The sequence below is a fragment of the Squalius cephalus genome (genome assembly GCF_949319135.1).
Source record: "Squalius cephalus genome assembly, chromosome: 23".
Classification (NCBI taxonomy): Eukaryota; Metazoa; Chordata; class Actinopteri; order Cypriniformes; family Leuciscidae; genus Squalius; species Squalius cephalus.
In genome coordinates, this window is record NC_137144.1 from 10,847,557 (window position 1) to 10,871,191 (window position 23,635).

The following is a 23,635-nucleotide window of genomic DNA, read 5'->3' on the forward strand; positions in this document are numbered from 1 at the left end:
TTATTTCAGTTCTGAACAACATATAGCCTACTGATAAACATCCTACCATTCAATAGGCCTACATTTAAGTCTAAACTATTATTCACATGCGAATGCATATATTTATTGTTAAAATTATGGTGTTTTTAGATATTTTATTATTTATTATTCACGTTTGTTTGAGATTCGCGATGAATGATTGAATTTAGTGTTCATTTGGCATTATTAGCCTTTTAGTGTTTTATTATGGAACACTTAAAAAAAGAAAAAGAAAAAAAAAAAAAACATTAACGCATGGATCACTTTTTTCTGTTAAATTAACCTTCTGAAATCCCTGCTGTTTGTCGTCTTATCAAATACAGTATAACACATTTATTTACTTATTAATTAGAAACAAATGATAGAGGAAAGAAACCCTTAGAAAATATAAAGGAAAATCCTTCCTCGAATTTTTTCCTAGGAAAATTCTGGAAAATGTAAAAGTAGAAGTGTTGAAAAAAAGCTGAAAAGCTTAAATCTTTGATTTGATGACAAATAAACAAATAAAAAAAAAAACATTTCAATCCAAATATTCACGCGACAAAGCAGTAAGAGCAACTAATATCATTATTTCTAAATTAATTTGTCATTTTAACATTTTTATGACGCCGTCATTAGTTGCAGTGGCAGGCCGTCAAAACCACGCCCTCTTTCTCAGCGCACATACTCATTGGTCAAACTGTCCTCTGCAGGACACGCCCCCAGACTGACTGGGCTGTATATAAACAGGCCGTGATCTCTGACCAGCATCAAGTACCTGAAGGGTACAAGCAAAGAAACCTTTTGAGGGCCTGCGGTTTTAAAACGGTTGTCTCTGGCAATACATTGTTTCAGGATCTGAAGGAATTTGTCTTAATATTCCTAAATCCTTAAAAACTTTACTACTTGGGAAGCATTCAAGTAGGCTAGCCTAGTTATAAGCCTATAGCCTACTTTTTTTTTTCTTTAATTCATAAAGATGGAGTTGTCGGATATTCCCTTCCCCATCTCATCAGCTGATGATTTCTACGACGATCCTTGCTTCAATACCAACGACATGCACTTCTTTGAAGACCTGGACCCCAGGCTCGTTCACGTGGGCCTGCTCAAGCCCGACGAGCATCACCACATCGAGGACGAGCACGTGAGGGCACCCAGTGGGCATCACCAGGCCGGCAGGTGCTTGCTGTGGGCATGCAAAGCCTGCAAGAGGAAAACAACCAATGCTGACCGCCGCAAAGCCGCCACCATGAGGGAGAGGAGACGACTGAGCAAAGTCAACGATGCTTTCGAGACCCTCAAGAGATGCACGTCCACCAACCCAAACCAGAGGCTGCCCAAAGTGGAGATTCTGAGAAACGCCATTAGTTACATCGAGTCTCTGCAGGCGCTGCTTAGGGGTCAAGAGGAAAACTACTACCCTGTTCTGGAGCATTACAGTGGAGACTCGGATGCCTCCAGCCCGAGATCCAACTGCTCTGATGGCATGGTGAGAAGGAGCCTATTTATATACAGATGCAGTGGTGTTATAATAGGAATTATATTCTTTACCTATTTATTTGACCAATATTTATTTGTCCGTTCATTCATTAATGGTTTATTCTATACGTTGGCAAAGTACATTCTAAGAAACGCTGGGTTGTTTCAATGGTCAAATATGGACAAACCCAAAAAATGTAAACCAACGAACTCGGTTTGTCCATTTTTGACCGTTGCAACAACCCAGCGTTTTTAAATGTGTTTTTATTTTATTAGAATTTGGAAACATGTGAAAACACATTTTTCATTCAACAGCCAAAAAAGATATCGCTAATGAATGAAACATTGTTAATTATAGGCCTAAGTAAATTATTTGATTATATACTTTGTTAATTATGTGTCTTCATTGTAAATAATATTTTTTTTCTCGTGTTTTCTAGATGGATTTCATGGGCCCTACATGTCAGTCGAGAAGACGGCACAGTTATGACAGCTCTTACTTCAACGACAAGCCAAATGGTACGTCATGTCGAAAAATTTCCAGAACATAGCCTATATAAATATCGTCTTTTAAAACTCTAAACATTTGAGTTCAAGTTAAATAAAATATCTGAGTTGAAGTTAAAATGTTATTTTGTTTTGCAGCCGACGCACGGAATAATAAAAGCTCAGTGGTGTCGAGTTTGGATTGTCTGTCCAGCATCGTGGAGCGGATTTCCACCGAGACCCCCGCATGTCCCGTGCTGTCGGTACCGGAGGGGCACGAGGGGAGCCCGTGTTCTCCGCAGGAGGGGTCTGTCCTGAGTGAGAGCGGGGCCCCTGCACAGTCCCCGGCCAACTGCCCTCAACAGCAGGCTCAGGATCCCATCTATCAAGTGCTTTAAAGATCCGCAACATTTCAAAGCAAATTGAAAGAGACATTCTGAATCAAGAAACATTCAGCAGAAAAAAATGCAAATCCGATCTTAACGACAAAAGAAAGACTATTTCGATCCACTGCTGGAAACTAGGAACGAATGATCTTTCTTTCTTTCTTTCTTTCTTTCTTTCTTTCTTTCTTTCTTTCTTTCTTTCTTTCTTTCTTTCTTTCTTTCTTTCTTTCTTTCTTTCTATGCTGTGGAAAATCTAATTCCTTTTTGAAAATGGCTCGGCAGATCAGCAAGTGAGTTTCTTAACTACGCTTATTTATATTATTGTATCCATGTGAAAATGTGACCATATTTTCTTTTTCTCCCCCTTTGTGAATATATTTTCTGTCACCATCACCTTTTATTTCCTAATTATTCACGAGAGAATCGTAATCCAGATACGGATAATAGGACCACTTTTTGTATATGTGTAAATAAGATCTGTTTTGTTAAAGCGACGAAAACGAACAAACATATTATTGTATTTAATGATGATGCCTGTTTGAAACACTAGCTTGTTGTGTCTTGTGTTAAACTTTATATTTATACTTCTTAAATGAGTGAATGTCGGATTAATAAAAAATAGCCTATAACTATTTATACTCAAATATTTGATGGGATTTTGTGTTTTATTCCATGCACTATTGAAAAACAAAACGGATTTAGCGTGACCGGGGGAATTGATACCAGTTGAGCTCTTTTTAAGTTTTTGTTTTGTTTTTGTTTTTTTTATCACAAAAAAAGACATAAAATAATATTTTACATTTTTAGCCTACATTTTGTCCATGTTCCATGTTCCAGAGAACCCTGGCAACTTGAGTTGATATAAGAATGTTTTTCTCGAAGCTTCCCCAATTTTTTTTTTTTTTATCTAAATCAAAATAAGCGTAAAGCTAAACATAAAAGTTAGAGGAAATAATTTACCCTGCTCGAGGACTTTTGAGGGAATAGCCTGTTAAAAAGGGGTAAAAGGTTTTCGTTTCACATTAATCGAATTTCGATAACGCTTCACAATCCATAAACAATTTTATTCAGTTGATGTAGGCTACATTCAAATATGAATAGCCTATATGCAAGTGTTCTTTAAGCTATACAATGGGTACCGATGTAATACGAAAATGTTTGATTGTGTTTATAAAAAACTAGTATAAAATGTTAGCCTACTTTTTTAATAACAGTTTTGTTATATCTTAGGGATATAGGCCTATATTTCTCGCGTAAGAAATTAATAAGAAAAAAATAGGGCTAATGGTTGACAGACTTGATATTATAACAACAGCACCATCTTGTGTAGCCTATTGAACGGTGTATCCTATTTGCATAATGCACACCTCATATTTGTAGCTAACTGATCATATTGTGCATTATTATACGTGTGTCACACTGTAAATCTTATATGAGCAAATACGTCACTTTTTTAGCCTACTTTCTCATCAAAATAATTTAACCAATTTCTAATTCTTTTTAGAATTTAAATTTAAAATTGTATTGACAGGATCTGTGACTGTCGATTATCACAGAATAATTTCGACACGTAGGCTAGGACTCGTACCTCAGCGTGTAGCCTAAAAACAAACTAAAACTGACTATACACTGCTAGACATTTTGAATCCTGGAAACTTGGATTTTGTTGGGACTACTGTCGAAGGCGGAGGAACATCTGGATACGCGTGACAGGTTACTATTCTTGTGGGTGGATAGTCACTGTTATCCTTCCGCCTGTCAAAGTTACATTTTACCGGCGTGACAGGAGAAGAACATTGAATATATTTTCACAGACAAGGTAAGAATCTCGAGTTTAATCACTTACGTGTCACATACGAGACAGTGTAACATTATTTAGAAACCGTGCGTCTTAATTTTTATCCGTGTGCAATAAAACTCGCGAATTTCACGCGACATAATTTTTTTATCGAACCTTGTTTCTGCACTCGTGGAATTAGAAAGAAATGGTCTTGGGTGACAACCTCCAAAAACAACGATTTTATTGATGTTTCAATAAGAACAAGTACTATAGGCTTTAAGTCACACTTTATTTACATGACATATAAAGGAATTAAACTACATTCCAAGACGATGAAGAGTGGGTTGATCAACAACTAGTCCTGTGCAGTCAGCACAGAATGAGGGTGTATCTTGTCCATCATCATTGTGGAGGTCTTGGCCTGCAGGACGACGCACTTACTTTCTGCGACGAGCGGCAGCGCCCTTCTTGCTGCTGCAATGTCAAGAGTCAAAACACAACATGTGAGGAAAATTATGCTTTGATTTAACACTCGACCGAATTAACACTGCTACACTCGAATTTACATTTCACAACACAGCAAGCACATACAGGGCGTTCAACCCAGGCTTCACTTAGTCCTATTGTCGCAGTATCATAGGCCTAATGATGTTTTTTTTGGCAGCTTCAATCAAAAATGAATTCAACAAAACTAGTTTAAACTAGTCCTGGAGCAAGGCGTAAATCCATATTCCCTACTGTCCTTTTTTCTTAGTTAGAGTTTCCATTTATTTCTATGTATTATTAGTATTTAAATGATCAAAATATATAGGCCTATTATTATTATTATTTCATTTTTATTATTATAATTTATATTATATCTTTACTTTTTTTCTCATAAACCTCCTCTGTCTTGTCCCTTAGACCTCCATTGTAAATGAATGATGATAATAATAATTAATGTCCCCCTGTAGTTAATAATTGTATCCTTTAAACTCATCTTTGATCACCAAACTTACATTATTTAAACGTTTTTTCCTTGATAAAATTTAATATATGCGGTTCTATGAATATGCAAATTAGCCACGCCTCCACTCACTCACTCCAGCTCAGAGATCCACTCGTTGGCGATCACACGTTGATCTGATTGTTTACAGGGTAGTTTGTGACGTCAGAAACACCAGTGATTTCAAACCGCGTTTTTAAGACTGTCTTTGGTTCACTGCAGTTTTAAGGAGAAAATACTCAACAATGGTGTTGACTAATGAATTTGCACATGGTTTGTCTTAAAGCATATTAAAAAAACCTCATAGACATAGCCTAAACAACATTAAAAACTTGATTTTTTTTTTACTTGATTTTAAGCGATTAATTATTATACATTTTTATTATATAATAAAAAAAATTAATTATGAAAAAAACTATGTAGTTTTTACAATAAGAAGTAAGATAATAATGTTGTCTGTGACATTAAGCATGTTACGACATCTCATAGCTTATGTTATGTATTTTATGGATAGCTTTACATGCAAAGGCAGCTTGGTGGAAAATAGAGAAACATAATGAACGAATGCTGATTTTCAATTTCTGCATATTGATAATAATTTAAGTAATTCCTAAAATGTATTACAAATGTCTCCTTGTGTCTATAAATCTGCAGATTAGCATGTTGCTGTTCTCAGAAAGCGAATGCGGTGTTCTTGCATGTTAAGGGGCCGTTTACTCAACACCATTTTCAGCTAAAAAAAAAAAACATAACTTTTGGGGCATTCATGGTATTTTTCTTTACAAAGTGACATTGCCAATTACTGGCCTGGCATGAATAATACAGAGATTTTAATAATTTCTGTGGGTCCGTGTGATTGGGGATTGTTTTGCCAACGTTGCCGTCTCTCTTCTGTACGCGAAAAATGCAAGGGAAAACTTTTCCGTTTGTCGTGAAAACGTACCCTAGGTTCACTTTGTTTTCACCATCACAGAAGATCTGTCAATGCACTGAAGCAGTCACACACAGGCCATGCACAGCAGGGGGCGCCATAACATTCAAGAAACATGCAACTTACAATTTGCCGAGCTCCTCCACTCTCTTGCGCAGTGTAGTAATCTGTAGAAGATCAGAGATTTATCAGTGATATCAAAATTGACCTCAAGGGAAAACATACCGCTGATGACAATTGGATATACAGGTTCATAAATGTTTCCTGTCCTCTTGTCTCTTTCGCTATTTGTTTTCTCACCTCATACTTCTGTCTCTTCAACCTCTCTGTGTGCTCAAATTTCTCAGATTCCAGGGTCTTTATCCAATCAAACAGCTCCTGTGCTTTATCTCTGAAGTCCAGGACACAAGACATAAGTAAGTTTACATGGCCTCCCTTTAACAGTTTATAACGGAGTATAACTCACTTCAGTTTGTCCTCGTTGAGATGGTCGATGTTGAGTGGCTTGCGTCTATCAGCCAGGATCTTTTTCTTCTTCTCTCTCTCTGTCTGCTTTTTGCCACCTTTCTTGGAGTCAGCCTGAAGGACAACAGAGCCTAGGGTTTCAGTCATTGTTGTTTCAGTTCATTCTCCTCAGTTCATTTTAACTGTTTAAATAGAGTTACCTTCTGCAGGTAGCTGCTGTAGTTGGAGCCCATGTTGGAAAGAGCTGACTTCTTCTTGGCATCTTCCTCTGCTTTCTTCTTAGCATCTGCCTCCTCTCTCTTCAGCCTTTCCTCCTGTGGGAAACATCAGGACACTCTGTCAGTTAGTGGTCGACCCATTATTGTTGTGTTTCAAGGCCGGTGCCGATATCTTAGGGCGTTTTCAGAGCTGTAGATCATTTGCTTTGTTTCCGAAACAGGGTTCAGATCGCTTTCACAAGGCAACATTTCAATTACCATTTCGTACCAAAATGTGTTTATGCAAGTCACATGTGAGTAAAGCTGTCCTCTTATTGGTCAGAGTTTCCACTGCATCATCCATAGCTGTCGTGAAACGCGCAAACACTTATACGTCAGTACGGAATCATGGCTTCGTCGGGACAGCATTGTTGCAATGCACAGAGAAAAGCAATTACTTTTACAACATTTTAAGTTAAAGAGTCACTCTTTGGTTTTCAACTGTGATAACTAATGTGCTAACTCTCAGAATCAGACACTACTGCTATTTATATAGCACATTTCCATTTATAAATTATGATAGCGCTTGGTTTGTTGGTCTATTGGGTCGGATTACTTTCTCACCTCAAGCGAACCGCCCCATAGTTCGGTTTCAATCGGGCTGAGACCTCCTCATTCAGGCAATTTCGGAGCGATTGTTTTGGTGCGGATCCGAGCGATTGCCGTGTTCATATATGCCTAAACAAACCGAACTAAGGGACAAAACACACCAGTTTCGGAAACAAACGCTCCAAACGAGCCAGGTGTGAAAACGCCTTCTGGTTGGCTGATATAGATGATATCTATTGCTGAAATTAATTGCTGAAATAACATTTTTATTTTACATAATATTTACTAAATTAGGAATAAATAATTTGAAAATGTATATAAAAAATTTAATTTGATTTAAAAAAGAAAATCTGCAAAATAATTAGATTTATACTTTAGATTGCAACATCTTGATTCTTTAATGCTTTTAGAGTAATTTTCACAAATACATTTTTTTTTTCTTCAACACTTCTGTCAAATAATTTATTAGACAGAGCTGTTTAACAGAAACAGAAATGAAGATGGAGAATGGGAGCACTGTGTGCTCATGCCTGGCATTATCAGCTCTATCAAAATAAAAGTCCCACTTCCAAAACCTTTTTGAATGTTGCTGATAATTAAAAAATGCCAAATATCAACCAATATATTAGCCTTGGCGATATATCGGTCGACCACTAATGTCGATGCTTTTGCTAGAAGATGGACACTTTCTAGCCTTGCAAGGTCAGTATGTGTCCATCCACCTATTTTTATGCGCATTTTGGGATGGAAACATCGTCAAGATGCACGTAAAATTCATTAAAAACTTAATTGAGTCGGATAAAAAATTTATTCGATAAGAAAACATGCGCATCAACTGCGATGGAAAAACTTTTACCGAATTAATTCTAAGATGCGCATCAAAAAAGACATGTGACTTGTGATGGGATGGCATGACTGGACCAACCAGCGGACAGATCTCATTTTGGTCGTTCTGAAATGCCTGAGCAAAGTCTGTTGTCAAAGTGGTTTGGTATAATTACCTCCCTGAAACGTCTTACACGACTGCGTTCCCAAACACCAGTCGTCGGCCTCCGAAAGCAAGATAACATGACCTCGTTTATTGCAAGTCATTTATTATATACGATAATTATTATATTATGTGGCTTGTCCTACTGCAGCAACTTCCATTTTTCTTATATCTTTTTGATATTTAGCGCCAGTTTATCAGGAATTGACGATTTTGTTCTCTTCAGCTCACTGGATGGAAACGCTGCTTTATTCGCGAATGTTTTATGTGATATTCCAATTTTGCGCATAAATTAAATCCGCAACTTTGGATGGAAACCGCTAGTGCTACACACCTCGCGTCTCGCCTGGCGCTCCTTATCCTTTTCAGCTCGAATCCTCTGCTGCTCTGCTCTCTCAGCTCTGCGCTTCTCCTGTTTGAAGACAGAAAACGTTCACATGTTCGTTTACAACTTTCTGAAGAAGATCAAGCTATGCCAACGATTTCGTGACTGTTTTATGTTCACTCACAATTCTCGCCTTGAGGGCGAGGAGTTCCTCCTCCTCCTTTTTCCTGTGCTCGAAGTGAGCATCGATGAGACCCTGCAGCTCAAGTGTATCCTTGTTCTGGCGTTTCTTCTGAATGTCCTGCGTTCAGACATACAAGAAACAAGTTGTTTAACCCACTAACAAATACATGGCCATTTTAAAGAGCGCCAAATAGGTACAAACTCTTACATCAAAGTCCACTTTCTCACCATCTGGGATCTTGGGTGCTGATGGCCTGGAGTCAAAGAAATAAAATGAGCATTATATCGTAGATTAAATTATTTCGATTAATGTGCAGTAATGTGCAAATATAGGTTAGCTTCTAATACTTACTTGTACTTTGGCTTCTCATCTGTATTAAGAGTGAAGAGGAGACAAGTACACGTGTTATTGTGAAATCCACTCAGGGCAATACAGTTAACGGTACACAGCAAACGTTGGAAAATTAAATTATTATTCATTTAAAATTATCAGTTATTAAAATATTAAAGATATTAAATATCTACATTGATTTTAGATCAAACATCCAAGCACAGCCATGATGCTCAGAAACACGCTTATTTTTATAAAAAAATTGTGACTTGTTTTAATCCCAATTGAAGAAATTTAAATATTATTAAAGATTGAAATAATTTAGTAAAAAACTAAAAATGATTTTAAATAAAAATATATTATTTAAAAAAAAAAAAAAAAAAAAAAGTCAAATTATTACAATATTTAGAGCTACATATGTCCAGTTCAAGAGTTTTCCTTGAAGAGGCTTCTTCTTCTGAAATAGCAGCTCTGCTCCTTAAAATGAGTTGGTCAGTTCTCAGTACATGCCATGCAGAACTCAAACAGTCACTGCACGGTTGTTATCATTTAATACTCTTTCACCCATTTCATTACATAGCCTAATCTGTGAATAGGTTATTGCCCACAGCATCATAAATGTTGTCCACTAGGAGTGAATAGGTTATTGCCCACAGCATTATAGATATTGTCCACTAGGAGTGAATAGGTTATTGCCCACAGCATTATAGATATTGTCCACTAGGAGTGAATAGGTTATTGCCCACAGCATTATAGATATTGTCCACTAGGAGTGAATAGGTTATTGCCCACAGCATTATAGATGTTGTCCACTAGGAGGAGACTACAGACAACTGAAACAAGTCCCTTCAACACTGATAAAGTGGGATACATCTGTAATCAACATACCTTCCCCTTCAGTGACAGCAAGCATTAAACAAGAACAAAAAACAAAAACAGAATAGATATTATTATTAACTATAATACTGTGGGGGACCGAATCCGCCAACATTAAAAATAAATAGATTTATTACATTTTTAAGTCCTTATTTATGTATTATTTTATTTCTTTTTACATTTATGTATATATTTTGCATTCATCTATTTCCACATTTAGTTATTTATACATTTTTATGTCTGTATGGTAATGAGGGGGCATGTTTCCACTCCACATAGTACAATGTATACATTACAGATTCAGTGCAAAGATAAATAACATATGATTTGCCTTATTGTGTAATAAAATCAATCAAATACAATGTAAAAATAAAAACTCAAAGATGGAAAATGCAGACCAGGATGTTCTAGATAAATGTATTTCAAATTTCATATTAATTTCATAATAATTATTAATTATTTAATTTTATTAATTATGACCAGTGCAGCAGTATCACACATTGCACAGTTATTACACATGTCCCATTGTGATTGCCTACTTTCACCACGTTCTAACAAGAAGAACGATTATTGGGAGAAATGGTGAACGGATACATAACATCATTTGTAATTGTTTTTAAAAATGCTCTGGCAACAAGATTTTACAAGAAAACGTTGAAAAATGTTACTCACCCTCGAAGTGCTCACTGTAAAAAACAAAACAAAAAACAGAAGCCTGATTATGCCCCCTTAGTGCACTTCATAGAAATCCAGTTCAATATAGACACTTTATGATACTTACACCTCCTCTGTGTCTGACATGGTGATAGTGGACTTTGAGACTAAAAGAAAATGAAATAATGATGCACAAATCAGAACCTCAAGTGAAGACGACAATGAGTTTAATGAATACTTAAAAAATCAAAGTCTCTCTCTCTCTCTCTCTCTCTCTCTCTCTCTCTCTCTCTCTCTCTCTCTCTCTCTCTATATATATATATATAGTCATCAATAATCATCAATAATGTCAGTGAGGACTAGGAATGTAGCATGCAAATACTCCCTCCAATTTTTTCCTGTATAAATTATAAGGCAACAATTGCATTTTTGTTTATAGTAGTCTGCTATGTTTTTCACTTTTCAATTTCTCAGAAGATGTGCAAAGTCATTTAGCTAAGTATTGTTAATTGTATTATTAGCTGACCTGTGAACTGGCTGACACTTGATCAATCTTAAATGCCCTTATCCATACTTGTACATGTAAAAGTTTGTTTCCACTTTGCCTGATAGGTCCTTGGCCTTGTCAGGACGGTAAAAGTCATTGAAAAGCTCAATAGTAAGGCACTTTCCTTCAGAACATATTCTTGTGTAGACAAACAAGTAGTAGAAAAACACATATCTTTGAAAATATAGTGTTATTTGCATATTTGTAGATGATTTGTGTTGTTTCCCAATTTCAGAACTAATATTTTTATATATAGTGCAGGACTCATATTTTGGAACAAATCAATACAAAATATTACAAAATCTTAAATAATAATTACAGGTTTTGATTAATGTAAAAATACAAATAAACCAGTTGTTAACTTCTGAATAATAATCAGGAAATGGATGTGAGCAATACCTAAAAGCATCTCGGCCGAATATGACTAGACAGCTGCACTTAATAGGCCCAAACATTGTTCAGGATCTAGTTTCCAAGTTCCATCTCAAGTCTTTTTTTTTTCTTCTATATTTGGACATAGCACTTTACGATCATATATATTGAATAGAATATGTTATTCAGACAATTCAAAATAAATTAAATGTAAATTTAAACATAATTTTAAAGCTACCCATTTGTCCATAAATGATATTTTAACTAAATCCATTAGGTTATATGATTTCCACAAGTTTGTGTAAAACCTGATGAGTTCACACGCTACTTATCACACATTGTCTTAGTCTAAACTGACTCACAACTACACACAAACTTTCCTGATTTCACAATTTCCTCACACTCTGCACTCATCCCCTCCTTCACCCTTACCTCAGAAAAGCTGAAAGAAGTGAGCTCCCTGCTGGCGAAGACTGGCTGTAAAGTTCAGCAAACATACATTTCTGTTATAGTGACACCTGATCTGTTTAAATCTCCCATTGGTGGAGATTCTGTAGTGGGAAGGGTTAAAAAGGGAAGGTCCAGAACTTGGCCCAGGCACTGAATAAGGAGATGAATGAGGGTTTGAGGAAATGTAACAGAGGCGTAAGTTTGGAGGAGTGAGTCCAGACACTGTTGCTATATTTGCTGTGGTACTACGTAAGCACAATTAATACATTTTCTGAAAGGGCCGAACGTGAGTGGGTTGAACTTAGCTTTTGGTGTTATTTTCAACATAATAGATAGATGCGTCGGATGAGGTTTTGGGGTGTGCCCCAGAGCTCGCTCCCAAGTCCACATATGTGTTACAAACACCTTACCTTTTTTCATTATAAATGTCTAGAGGTCACTAATATGCCAATACATTTTTTTGTAAATTATTTTAAATTGAGTTCAAGAATTTGGTGAAACTTAGTATCTCTAAGCTCTGTTGGTAAAAGACATTCAATGTGGTTACAATCGTAGCCATTCCAGCCTGTCAACATTAATTATCGTGTAGAAAGATAAACATAAGAACAGGAAATGCTATAATGCTATAATAAATAATCATATAAATTGTATATTTAAATTAGGGCTGTCAAATGTTAATTTAGCAAATTTTATTTAAAAAAATATTTAAATTTGATAAAAGCACACACACACACACACACACACACACACACACACAAACTGCCTGAAAATCTTAAAGCACCGTTTACAAGGTCACATGGGTCAAAAACAATGAAAACAAAAACTTTTTTTTGCATATTAGCAGGGCAGGTAAAAATCTGAACCGGCCCGACTGGACCAGTAGAAAAAACCTTAGCGTTGAGCCCTGATATATTAAAGGCACAGCTAATATTGTGAATATTGTTTTAAGTTCACTTAAATTAAAAGTTGTTATATATTTTAAAACCTATTAAATGTTAAAATTGCACATTAAAAATCCATTTAATAGAGACATCAGTGTCAGTGCTGGTATCAGTGATACTACCCTTTATTTATAGTGTATAGTAAATATAAATATACTTTTAATACAAAATATATTAAAAACTTTAATATTTGGTGCAATTAATTGCAATTAATTACAGAAAATTGTGCGATTAAGATAAAACAAATATTATTATTGATTGACAGCACTTATTTAAATATGAAACCGCTCACACCACTCTGCATACTGAGGATTTGTCAATTTCACCAGTTAGTTACATTCTGAAATGCACTGTTTAGAGTTTCATGTTGGAGAGACACTAACAAGTCAGTCACAATGTTCTCTTATATTGTAAACAAGTGTAAATTTCAACTTCATCATTTATGTCAGAAGGATTGACGTCTGTCATGTAACACATGAGCTTACTGGTGTAATCAAATCAGTCTGGCTTTTTATTCCAACCCTTACTCCTTGCCAGAGGCTTCCATAAATATTTGGTGTGTTCATGGGATTAAGTATCAACTTAAATTGAAGAAAAGCTCAACTTAAAAAGTTTAATCACAATTGGTGCTTGTTTGCACTACAACCTTTGAAAAATTCTGCTTCAAATATCTTAAGAAAGTGAAATGTCTTGCAAACGACAGTTCGCAGGGGTCTACTTTAAAGTCGACATCAACGGAATTTGCTATAGATTTTTCTTCCCTATTGTGACGTATATCCGTGTGAAACTGCTTCTTGAACAAGAAAAAATAAATATAGGGCAGGACTTGATTTTGTTCATCAGGAATTGATTGGATGGTTGAATCATTGTTGTTTGCTATTTCTCCAGTTTCATGGTGACCTTACAGAGTTGACCTGTAATAGCCCTTTAAAGGAAACTGCTTCTTCTTAACTGTAGGGGGTGCTGTGCTTATAGGTGTGTAGATGAGGGTGTGCATCTGGTGTCATGGGGGAGGGGGGCACTTGGTAATATCTAAGGTGACCTGGATCCCCCCTGCTTCGCTGACGGTTCCCTCTACACCGTCACCAGTCAGTGTGCATTCTGAGTAACGGGCTCAGGGTTTTATTTTTGGACTGCTATGGAGCCTGTGCCTTCCATTTGAAGGAAGGGGGAATAGTTGAACTCAACATGAGTCTCCCGTTCTGACAGTCCAAGCTGGGACAAGCAGGCAGCCGCCGGACACCCCTGAACAGCAGACACGCAGGTATAAAACCACAGCAAAACCGCTTGAAATTTGATTTCTGTCTTCTGGTTATTATTATATGAATACCTAGTGTGGAAGTGCATGCCATGTCTGTCCTTTGGGAAAAGGCATTAATAGCAGGCTAACTTTCTGTATCAGGGAGTGTAATATAACACTGTTACAATGAAATTAGTACTACCAATATTTGTTTCAATGCAACCATATTTTATGTCTAATTATATGTCCTTTTCATTAAAATACAGTTGCATAATTCAAGTATGTTTATGTTTACAGGGGACCTTGTCTGAAGTGTTTTCAACTGTCTTACAGTCATCTCTTGGTAAGTTTTTTAAGCACACACATACAAGTGTGGATATTGCCTTAGACCATATGTCTTTACATACAATTCCTTTTTTTTTTTTTCTTTTTTTTTTTTGTTAAGAAGCAATTAGGCAGTGCATGATTTTACTGCTTTGCTATTCTCGCCCTTTCCTCTTTTGAACTTGCATCTTGGAAATTCTCCAAACTGCCCAGCCTACCAGGCCCTTAAAAGGATGACCTCCTCTCATATGTGTCTCTCTGGGCTGGAGACTTCTTTTACAAGCTCTTACAGGTGGCCTACATTTGAACTGTTGCAAAAGATTGTGTTATACGGACACGAAATAAGTAAAAAAAAAAAAAAAAAAAAAAAAAAAAATATATATATATATATATATATATATATATATATATATTTTTTTTTTTTTTTTTTTAAGAATATTAGTAAAGAATATTTGCTCAGTTTTTGTATTTTGTAGTCAAATATCTAAACATTCTTTAAATAAGATAAATTTACTTATGAAGCAGAAAATATATATTGAATTAAGATAAATATTTTTTTAGTTAGTGATATTTATTTTTATGCTTAAGTTTTTTCCATAAATGCTAATAAACCCATGGATTCATATACATTATACTATATTATTGCATAAATTAGCCAGGAGAGGATTCATGAATATATGTTTTGATAGTCCAGTAATAATCAATAATGTATGAAAGAGCATAAAAGCAGCTCTTTGATATATGATCTTAGGTTGTGCGTCAACAGACACCACTGAATCTTATTGGTAGTACATTTTCAGTGATTTATTATGTAATTTAATGTAGCTGTCCTACCTATGGCTAAAGCAGTGGCTGCCCCCTTGGCATTGGTTTACAGTGAGGGTGGAGAGTGGCACCACACTCTGTGACATAGAGCAGATTACTTGCTCATTTGCTTTCACCCTAAAATTAGGCCAAGGAGCCACCCTAGATTTGTGGTGGAAGTTTACTGCATGTGAATGTGTCATAAACTTGATTCCTACAAAATCAAAATTAAGAATCATACAAAATATCAACTTTATTGAAAATAAAAAAAACGTTAATGGACTATAAATCACATTCTTTTTTAACCATGATACCATTGGGTAGAAAAAAGTTCATAACTAAACAAACAGGATTATATTAATATTATAAATTTTATAAATGGACTAATTCCAGTGTTTTCTTGAAACCTAAAAAGTGTAGTCAATTATGTTATGCAAAACGATGAACAATAGCAGAGAGGTAAGAAAATCAATGTCATATTTGTAATAAAATATAACACTCCAAGGTGTAAAACAAAGATTGGTAATGACTTAAAAGGCATACGAATCAGATGCAGGAATTTGGAATATGTTTTTGGATTATTCTACTATTAATCTATTATTTTTGATAGTCTATATAAATGTAACAATGTGTCAGAGTATAAAAATAGCATAGAAAATCAATATAAAACCGTAGTTGACAAAAATTGTAACTATATATTTGACGTTCACGTTCAGTTCACACTCATACATTGTTAAAAGTGGACATAATATCAGCACAAATACTGCAGAAAAATACTGAGAAAAAGAATTCAGAGAATACGGTTTTTTTTTTTTTGCTTTTTAAATTGTATATATGACAAATAGATTTTAAGAAAACATTAGAACATCAGAACATTAAAAAATCAATCATCAAAAATCAAAGACAGATAAGCATATACATTGTAATACATTGTATACATACATTGCAATTGGTTCTTCCTTATGTTGTTTTTTAGGTATATATATATAAATATTTGGGGTGGGAAATTTGATTCACATATGAATCGCAATTCTATCTTCTGCCGATTCGCATCGATTCACAAATTTAAAAAAATCCATATTCTAGAGTGTTACATTACTTTAACTTCGCTGTACTACTTAAAGCTATTGACACATTTAGGGCCCTATTTTAACGATCTGAAATGCAAGTATCAAACGCGAAACGCAAGTAACTTTGTGGGCGGATCTCGGAAAATCTAAAATGGGTTGGTCTGAAGTAGCTTCATTATTCATAGGTGTGGTTTAGGCGTAATGTGAAATAAACCAATCAGAGCGACATCTCACATTCCCTTTAAGAGCAGGCGCGCTTGTTCCATGGCAGATTGCTATTATAACGGCGGATTTGCCAGGCGCATGCCAGGAGCGGTTCACAGCTGAGGAGACCGACGTTCTCGTCAGGGCCGTAAAACACAGAGAAGTGACATTGGGGATGGGAGAAACCCACCCAAATTAGCTTCGGTTAAACAGGCGTATAATAAATTGGGTAAATGTGTAAGCTAGATTTATGCCTATTTTTTCACATCTTCATGGACACAACAATGATTTCCTTCGTGTGTTAATATTTTTCCTTGTAATAATGTATGATTTGCAAAAATGAAAACTGCTGCTTCTGTGTAGATGAGAGAATCAAAGTTTATGCACGTTGTGCACACGCTACATTATGGCCAATGCGCCCTTAAAATAGCATATGAATAACATGCGCAACGCGCCACCGACTTTAGACTAGGTTTTTCCTGGTCAGTGACGGAATTGTTTTCTAAACCTGCAAAATAGCACCAGGGAACATTTGTGCCGGAACACGCCTCCTCTTTTCGCTGCACCGCCCCCGGGAGCACAAGTTCATTCCCTACCGACATGTGTCTGTGGAGGGAAAAGTCCGCTGTGCGAGGGTGCAAAATAGGAATGATACATGCGTCGGTCTACAAAGACAATTGTGCTGGGTGCAAGATAGGGCACTTAGAGTGTTATTAATTACAATAAGCCGCGAAAAATGACTCAGTGTGGCGCTCAGATGCATGCAATCTCGAAATCAGCTCTCTTTCACAGCTTATTGCGCTTGAATGGTAAAATACACACACAATTATGTCAAAATGCACATCATGTGGAGTATTCACATAAACACAATCTGTTATGTCCTACATGTACATAGACAGTTGAAAGGAAATCGGATTTGTAACATATATATATATATATATATATATATATATATATATATATATATATATATATATATATATATATATAAAACTATAAACTGTTGCCATATGTTTATTAATCAAAAAACAAAAAACAAATCGCTGCTTTTGACTGAATCTCTTTTTCTTCTAGACCTATTAAACTGAACGTAAGTTTAAAAAAACGTAAATTGCAATCAAATCTACATTGAATCGAAATTTGATTTAAAATCGAGAATCGTTTTGAATCGAATCGTTTGTAACCAAAAGATTCCCACCCCTAATATATATATACAATATACAGTGTATATATATATATATATATATATATATATATATATATATATATATACATTTTTTTTTTTTTTTTTAGTAGGTGTGTGTGTGTTAATGTATATATGTTCTTGGTGAATTTGGAAAGATGCTATTGCTGAATTAAATTCCTCACAAGTCATCGCTGGATAATTCATCTGAAAGAAAAAGAAAACAACAGTATTAGTGAACAATGAAGCTTTTTTGCTGATTTATTTTAAAATTGTCTATTTTTGGAATGGTTTGCACTTTGTTACCATTATTAGCAAAAACAACCATTATTGTCATGTTCAAAGTACACAATATCTATTATTTGTTTCAGGGGGTTGACGTATTTATGGCTGGCAATATTGCCAATGCTGCCCAGGCTGGCCTGCTATCCCAGCAGTACCCACCACCTTTGCGTCCCAAACCTGGGAAAGAAAATGTCCGGCTCCAGAAACTACTCAAGAAGACAGCCAAGAAAAAAGCTGCTGCCCAGGCCTTACAACCATCGGTCCCCTTCCGCTCAAGCCTCTCTCCAGTAAATGAAGCAAGCCCTGACCTGGAGCACAGTGATCACTCAACTCCTCCTAAAACTCCAGAGGCACCTTTCTATATTGGCACGGTACATCCGCGCTTTAACGTCCGACCACTGTATCAGCATGTTGCGTCCCCTTATCCTCATCACAGAGGATTCACATATGGCAAGACAGCAAGGTTTTCACCACAACCAAATGTGATTCTGGGCCACAACACTCCCCAACACCTAGCTCCAGCATTTCCTTACACAGCCTCAACAATACCAGGACTTGACACACATGCTACGGCTCCAATCACTATTCTGCATACTGCACAAAGATCGGAAGTCAGCTCAACTCTTACCACCCATGTAATTACCTCTAAAACTCCAAGCCCTCAGCCAACTGTTTTGAATGTTTCTAGAACAACAAAACCATTGTTTGAAGTTCCTCAGATCACCAATTATACGGCAAAGTCAGCAGGTTTGATAACACCTTATGCATCACCAAAAAGGAGTAAAACACCTACTGCAGAGTTAATGAGAGGCCCAACACCAACATTTGAGGTTAGAAGGATAGTGACACCAACAGCGGAAATAAGAGACAGAACACCAACCAGAGAGATCAGAAGGGTTGCAACACCGACGCTTGAAATCAAGAGGATTACCCCAACTTCAGAAATTAAGAAAACCCAAACTCCAACTTCTGAAATCAAGAAAGAGACAATTCCATCTTCTGAAATGAAGAGGGTCAGTACTCCTGCTTCAGAGATTAAACAAAATGCAACACCGACACTCGAGACAAAACAAGGTACAACACTCGAGATAAAGGGGGTTGCAACACCAACTAGAGTAAAAACACCAACATATGACTTAACCTCAACAAAAACATTTTCAGGGCGACCCAAGACACCCTCGGGTACTGTGTCACGTGTTAGAGTATCTGTGATTGAGATTTCAAGACCAAATCCACTTTTATTTGCTGTTTCTCCTGTGCACATGGAGGGCAGAAGATCCAAAACGCCAACTTCAAGCTTGGTTGGTCCACATGATGAAATTCAAAAAATTTCAAATCAGTTGAATGACACCAATCATTCAGGAATATTCCAAAATGGGGACATAGATGTCCAATCAACTGAACTCTTAAAAGAAAAACTAGATATTGCCACTTCAGAAAACCTATCAAAAGTCGAGTCATCAAAGCCAAAGACTCAAATACAGGAAAGCCCAAACCTTAATGCAAATCAACATCCAAAGCCTGAAACCCCAACAGCACCAAATGTTGAACTCGCACAGCCTGGTTTGTCTTCAGTTGGCCATCAAAGACCGTTATTTAGAGTCCCTCCATTTGCAGGTCAAAGACCCAAAACACCAACAGCACCTAAATCCCAACCAACATATTATGGATTGACTCCCGCTGAATATGTTGCCCATGGAGGAATAAAGAGTTACTCGCCCAGTTTTAGCATTTCTACACCAACTGTACTACCAAGTGTAGAGGCAACTCATCTTCCAAAACAAGAACCATTAGTACCTCAACCTGATGAAAATGTGACCATGACAAATGACAAGTCTAAGGTAAAGCCTAAAGAGCAAGGTAAAGTCCAGCCACCTCAGTCTGTTATTGTTAAAGATGAAACCGCTATGGTAGCTCCAACTCCAGAAGTTCCAAAGGCAGCATCTAAACCAGAAGCTAACTCTGTAGAGGATGTTCCCAAGCAACCTGTGCCAAAAATTCCTGATGTTAAAATTCCAACCATTGTGGTATCTGTAGCTGACACACCACCATCAGAAGCAAAAGCAGAGGCTATAAGTACTGTGATGCCAAGAGTCAGAACTCCAACCTATGGATCTCCCAGACTTTCCCAAATGAAACCAACCCCTCCAACTGCGCAGGAAACTCCGAAACCTGAAAGTAAGGCTGTGCCATTGCCTGACCTAGACATGGGAAAGCCAGCTCTTCCAAAGCTGTCGAAAAGTAAAGTTTATGCTGAAACAGCCAAAGTGCAAGAGAAGCCAACCGAGGCAAAAATATCTCTGTTAGAGAGAATTAAGAAGCAGAATCTTGCATCTGCTTCTTCTGAAAAACCTCCTGAAAATGGAGAGGTTAAAGATGTGGTTAAGACTCTGCCTAAACCAAAAGAAGACCAAAAGCACCTTGAAACAAAGGACACTGAACATGTAAAGGTTGAAAGAGGGGAGACAAAAGCTAGTCCCCAACAAGTGATCAAGCCTACAGTGAAAAAGAAGGAGGAGGGTGAAGGCTCTTCCCTATCTGCAGAACCTCTCTTGAAGGTGATGCAGAAACCAAAAGGCATGAAGTCAAAACTCAGTGGCTGGTCTCGCCTTAAAAAACACATGGTGGTCGAAGCAGAGGAACCCAAGTTTCCAGAGGCGGAGCCTGGGTCAAAGAAAGATGACCATGCCAGCGCTGATCAAAATACAAGTGAAATGCAAAAAAAGTCTGAAGACGAAGATGAGCTTAGTGAGAGCCAGGACAGTAAAGACTCCCCTAGGGCAGCAAAGATGTGGGATGCTGTCCTCTTCCAAATGTTCTCCACTGAAGAGAACATAATACAACAAATTGAATCCAATAAAACTGAGGAGCAAAAGAAGATGGAGGCAGGACAGAAGACAGCAAAAGAGATTCCCTCATTTGCGCAGCGTTTGCCTGTTCTCCTGTACAGCCCGCGGTTTGATGCCAGAAGACTAAGAGAGGCAGCTTCTCGACCAGCAACAAAGATTGCAACAGTTTTTGAAATGGGACTCATAGGCCGCAAAAATAAAGACGAAGAACCAAAAGACTTTAATAGAACAGCCAAAGGCTTCAGTACTTATTAAACCACGGACATCTAACTGGATAACATAAATAATAGGCAAGGATGTTGTTAGCTGTCATTGCAATTGTAGAGTTCTGTTTATTATCTCACACAATTCTTTCCCTAAAACTTTTAATTTTCTAACTTTATAACAGGTCAGTTTGTAATTAAACTAAATGACTCTCTGTCAAATGCACAATAACCAGTTTGCAGTACTAAAGTAATTGCCCACTTGTCATTTGGCATTAGCCATTTAAGTTAATAAGAATAATGAATAAAGAAATAAAAAAAAAATCTTATCTTTTTGAAAGTTTTAAATATGTTTTTTTCTTAAGACTTTCAAAACTTATCTTGACATTTTATAAGCATGTCAAATATGGTTATATTTTAATAATACTTGCATCCCTGAACATCTTTGTCAAAAAAAAAAAAGAAAAAAAAAAAGAAAACAAACAAAACAAAACAAAAAACATTTTGAATTGAATAAAAAGAAAAATAATGACTCCAGCCTGCCACAAGATACAAAATCTAAGAAAATCAAGAAAGTGTTTATGGGTATACAAATATGAAATATATGCAGCTTTTAGTCATCTAAAAATATTAAGTTATCTTACAGCATTCTTTTTTTAACATTACAATAAAAAGCACCACACCTTTTTCATAGCAAACATTTTTTACAGCCAAATGTCGCTTAATGAAGGATAAAATTTATGGAAAACAGCATAAAAAGTATTGCGAATATAAGCCATATATATACATACATTTTTTTAATTCTTTTTGTCGATCTTTAAAGATAACATGGTTTCAAGGCCAAGGGACAAATTGCTATTGTATGGGTTTTTTTTAAGGTGTATGAACAATTGAGTGTAAGTTTTAGGTGGATGGGCAAAGTGGAACTGGTTAACTGTGGAAGAAAGAATTAAGAGATAGTATAAGAGAGATGTAAACAGTAAGTATGCTAAGTTTTGGAATTTGTTCTAAGCCTTATTAGTACTGAAAGCTAGGCATGGTGCACTCTGCCGATTGCATACTTGGTGCTCAGTGTTGACAAATAGCTTTCACTGATGGAGCCCTAAAATGGGCTTTACAAACCTTAAATATAAATGCTCTTGTTTTTCCATGTGATTAGATGAATAACAGTGAATTCTGATTGTCAACTCATGCATGTTCTCATTTTAGGCTTAGGTAATGTTAAGTTGTAGGCTTGGCCTTTTTTTGCATGTTTGTCTTTTGTCGCAGAAACCGTCAGACTGAGAATATTTTCTCTTTACTGACAGTGATGTGTATAATGCTTTGCATTCTAAGCTGCACTGTACTAGATTTAATGTTATTTTATATTTTTTTTCTAATAAAATTTGTTTTAAGAGATTATATTATTATTATTCTTTTGTATTACGTCACTTTTATGGCACTAGCCATTGAATGAAAACATTTGCATTGTGTTAGCAGCTTACTGTGATTTGTTTGAGATGCAAGTGTCAAATATATGATCAAACAGTCATACAGTATGAAAACCCTGCAGATTGCAAGGTTAAAATAAGTCTTCTTAAGTATTTGTACTGTCAGGCTTCGCAAACTTTTACTGTAAGATATGAACCCGACTGTAATGCCACAACATAAGTAACCATATTAATTCTAATGCCTGATCTGTGGTCAGTGATTTCTGATATGTAAGGATTCATGTACAGGCAGACGTTCTTTGTCTCATAATCATTTTTTGCTGTTTATGCATCTGTAAATCAAGCTAGTGACAAAACGGTCAACTTCACATTATTTCTCTTAATAGCATTAAAATAATCTGTTATTTAAATTGTTATTAATTTACATACAGTAAGTGATCAAAGAACCGTCCCTTTATAATCGCTGGAGCTGTCAATAACCACAACAGTTCAATCAGTTTCTGATAAACTGATAACGTGAGTTTATCAGTTTATCAGAGTTCTGGACTCTCACCAAAACTCCCATTATAATCAATGATGCTGTCTACACTGCACAATGAATCTCTTATTTACATCATGTTTGCACTGTTGGTTATGATGAAAGCATTCATTACGAGTGCAGAAATTGAGTTGTAATGATGAGATTACTGCATGTATGCGCTCAACAGACATGTCTGTCATCGGCTACAATGCTCATTGCTGCAACCTTTTAGACGACGGCAGTAGATCGTCTATATATAACACTATAATTAACACTTTTCATGATTAATTAATCTCGACATCTGTAACAGTAAAAACGTAAACGTTTTTGAGAGAGTTCCAGATGTACGACCCCAATTCTAAAAAAAGTTGGGACGTTGTGTAAAATGTAGATAAAAACAGAATGCAATGATTTGCAAACATCATAAACCCATATTTTATTCACAATAGAACATAGAAACCATCAAGTGTTTAAACTGAGGAAATTTACCATTTTAAGAAGGTAATTTTGAATTTGATGGCCATAACACGTTTCAAAAAAG

General features: G+C 36.1%; 5 protein-coding genes and 1 long non-coding RNA gene across 7 annotated transcripts in view; 2 read left to right on the forward strand and 4 right to left on the reverse strand.

Annotated features, from left to right (window-relative positions):
- LOC307151803 (troponin I, fast skeletal muscle-like) overlaps positions 1-23,635 on the reverse strand; it is a 181,469-nt gene that overhangs the window by 97,953 nt on the left and 59,881 nt on the right. The gene's annotated exons all lie outside the window — the stretch shown is intronic.
- On the forward strand, positions 770-2,989 carry myod1 (myogenic differentiation 1). Its single transcript, XM_079860157.1, has 3 exons — positions 770-1,486; positions 1,917-1,995; positions 2,122-2,989. The coding sequence occupies exons 1-3, from the start codon at positions 977-979 to the stop codon at positions 2,358-2,360; spliced, it is 828 nt and encodes a 275-aa protein (XP_079716283.1). The 5' UTR covers positions 770-976; the 3' UTR covers positions 2,361-2,989.
- On the reverse strand, positions 4,399-12,197 carry tnnt3a (troponin T type 3a (skeletal, fast)). The gene is made up of 12 exons (XM_079859967.1): positions 12,024-12,197; positions 10,800-10,839; positions 10,691-10,704; positions 9,164-9,182; positions 9,020-9,065; positions 8,813-8,929; positions 8,638-8,715; positions 6,710-6,823; positions 6,511-6,623; positions 6,345-6,435; positions 6,171-6,211; positions 4,399-4,602 (listed from the first exon to the last, which is right to left on the reverse strand). The coding sequence occupies exons 2-12, from the start codon at positions 10,817-10,819 to the stop codon at positions 4,566-4,568; spliced, it is 690 nt and encodes a 229-aa protein (XP_079716093.1). The 5' UTR covers positions 10,820-10,839; positions 12,024-12,197; the 3' UTR covers positions 4,399-4,565.
- prr33 (proline rich 33) lies at positions 13,954-23,594 on the forward strand. Its single transcript, XM_079859957.1, has 3 exons — positions 13,954-14,246; positions 14,520-14,565; positions 18,179-23,594. The coding sequence occupies exon 3, from the start codon at positions 18,194-18,196 to the stop codon at positions 21,194-21,196; it is 3,003 nt and encodes a 1,000-aa protein (XP_079716083.1). The 5' UTR covers positions 13,954-14,246; positions 14,520-14,565; positions 18,179-18,193; the 3' UTR covers positions 21,197-23,594.
- Positions 16,469-17,815, reverse strand: LOC307151478. Its single transcript, XR_013819881.1, has 2 exons — positions 17,752-17,815; positions 16,469-16,937 (listed from the first exon to the last, which is right to left on the reverse strand). It is a non-coding gene; the product is annotated as an uncharacterized lncRNA (long non-coding RNA).
- Positions 17,915-23,635, reverse strand: part of lsp1a (lymphocyte specific protein 1 a) — a 40,970-nt gene continuing 35,249 nt past the window's right edge. For both annotated transcript variants that reach the window (XM_079859962.1, XM_079859961.1), the window contains exon 13: positions 17,915-18,014. In XM_079859962.1, coding sequence (XP_079716088.1) covers positions 17,989-18,014 — 26 coding nt within the window. In that variant the 3' untranslated portion in view covers positions 17,915-17,988. The remainder of the gene's footprint in view (positions 18,015-23,635) is intronic.

Bases quoted from the DNA above. Each gene is read 5' to 3' on its own strand.
- prr33 (XM_079859957.1), top strand. From the start codon at position 18,194: ATGGCTGGCAATATTGCCAATGCTGCCCAGGCTGGCCTGCTATCCCAG.
- tnnt3a (XM_079859967.1), bottom strand. From the start codon at position 10,819: ATGTCAGACACAGAGGAGGT. The intron at 8,716-8,812 runs GTGAGTGAACAT...GTCTTCAAACAG, and splicing joins TCGCCCTCAAGGCGAGAATT to GAGAAGCGCAGAGCTGAGAG. The intron at 6,624-6,709 runs GTAACTCTATTT...GTTGTCCTTCAG, and splicing joins ACAGCAGCTACCTGCAGAAG to GCTGACTCCAAGAAAGGTGG.
- myod1 (XM_079860157.1), top strand. From the start codon at position 977: ATGGAGTTGTCGGATATTCCCTTCCCCATCTCATCAGCTGATGATTTC. The intron at 1,487-1,916 runs GTGAGAAGGAGC...CGTGTTTTCTAG, and splicing joins CCAACTGCTCTGATGGCATG to ATGGATTTCATGGGCCCTAC. The intron at 1,996-2,121 runs GTACGTCATGTC...TTTGTTTTGCAG, and splicing joins CTTCAACGACAAGCCAAATG to CCGACGCACGGAATAATAAA.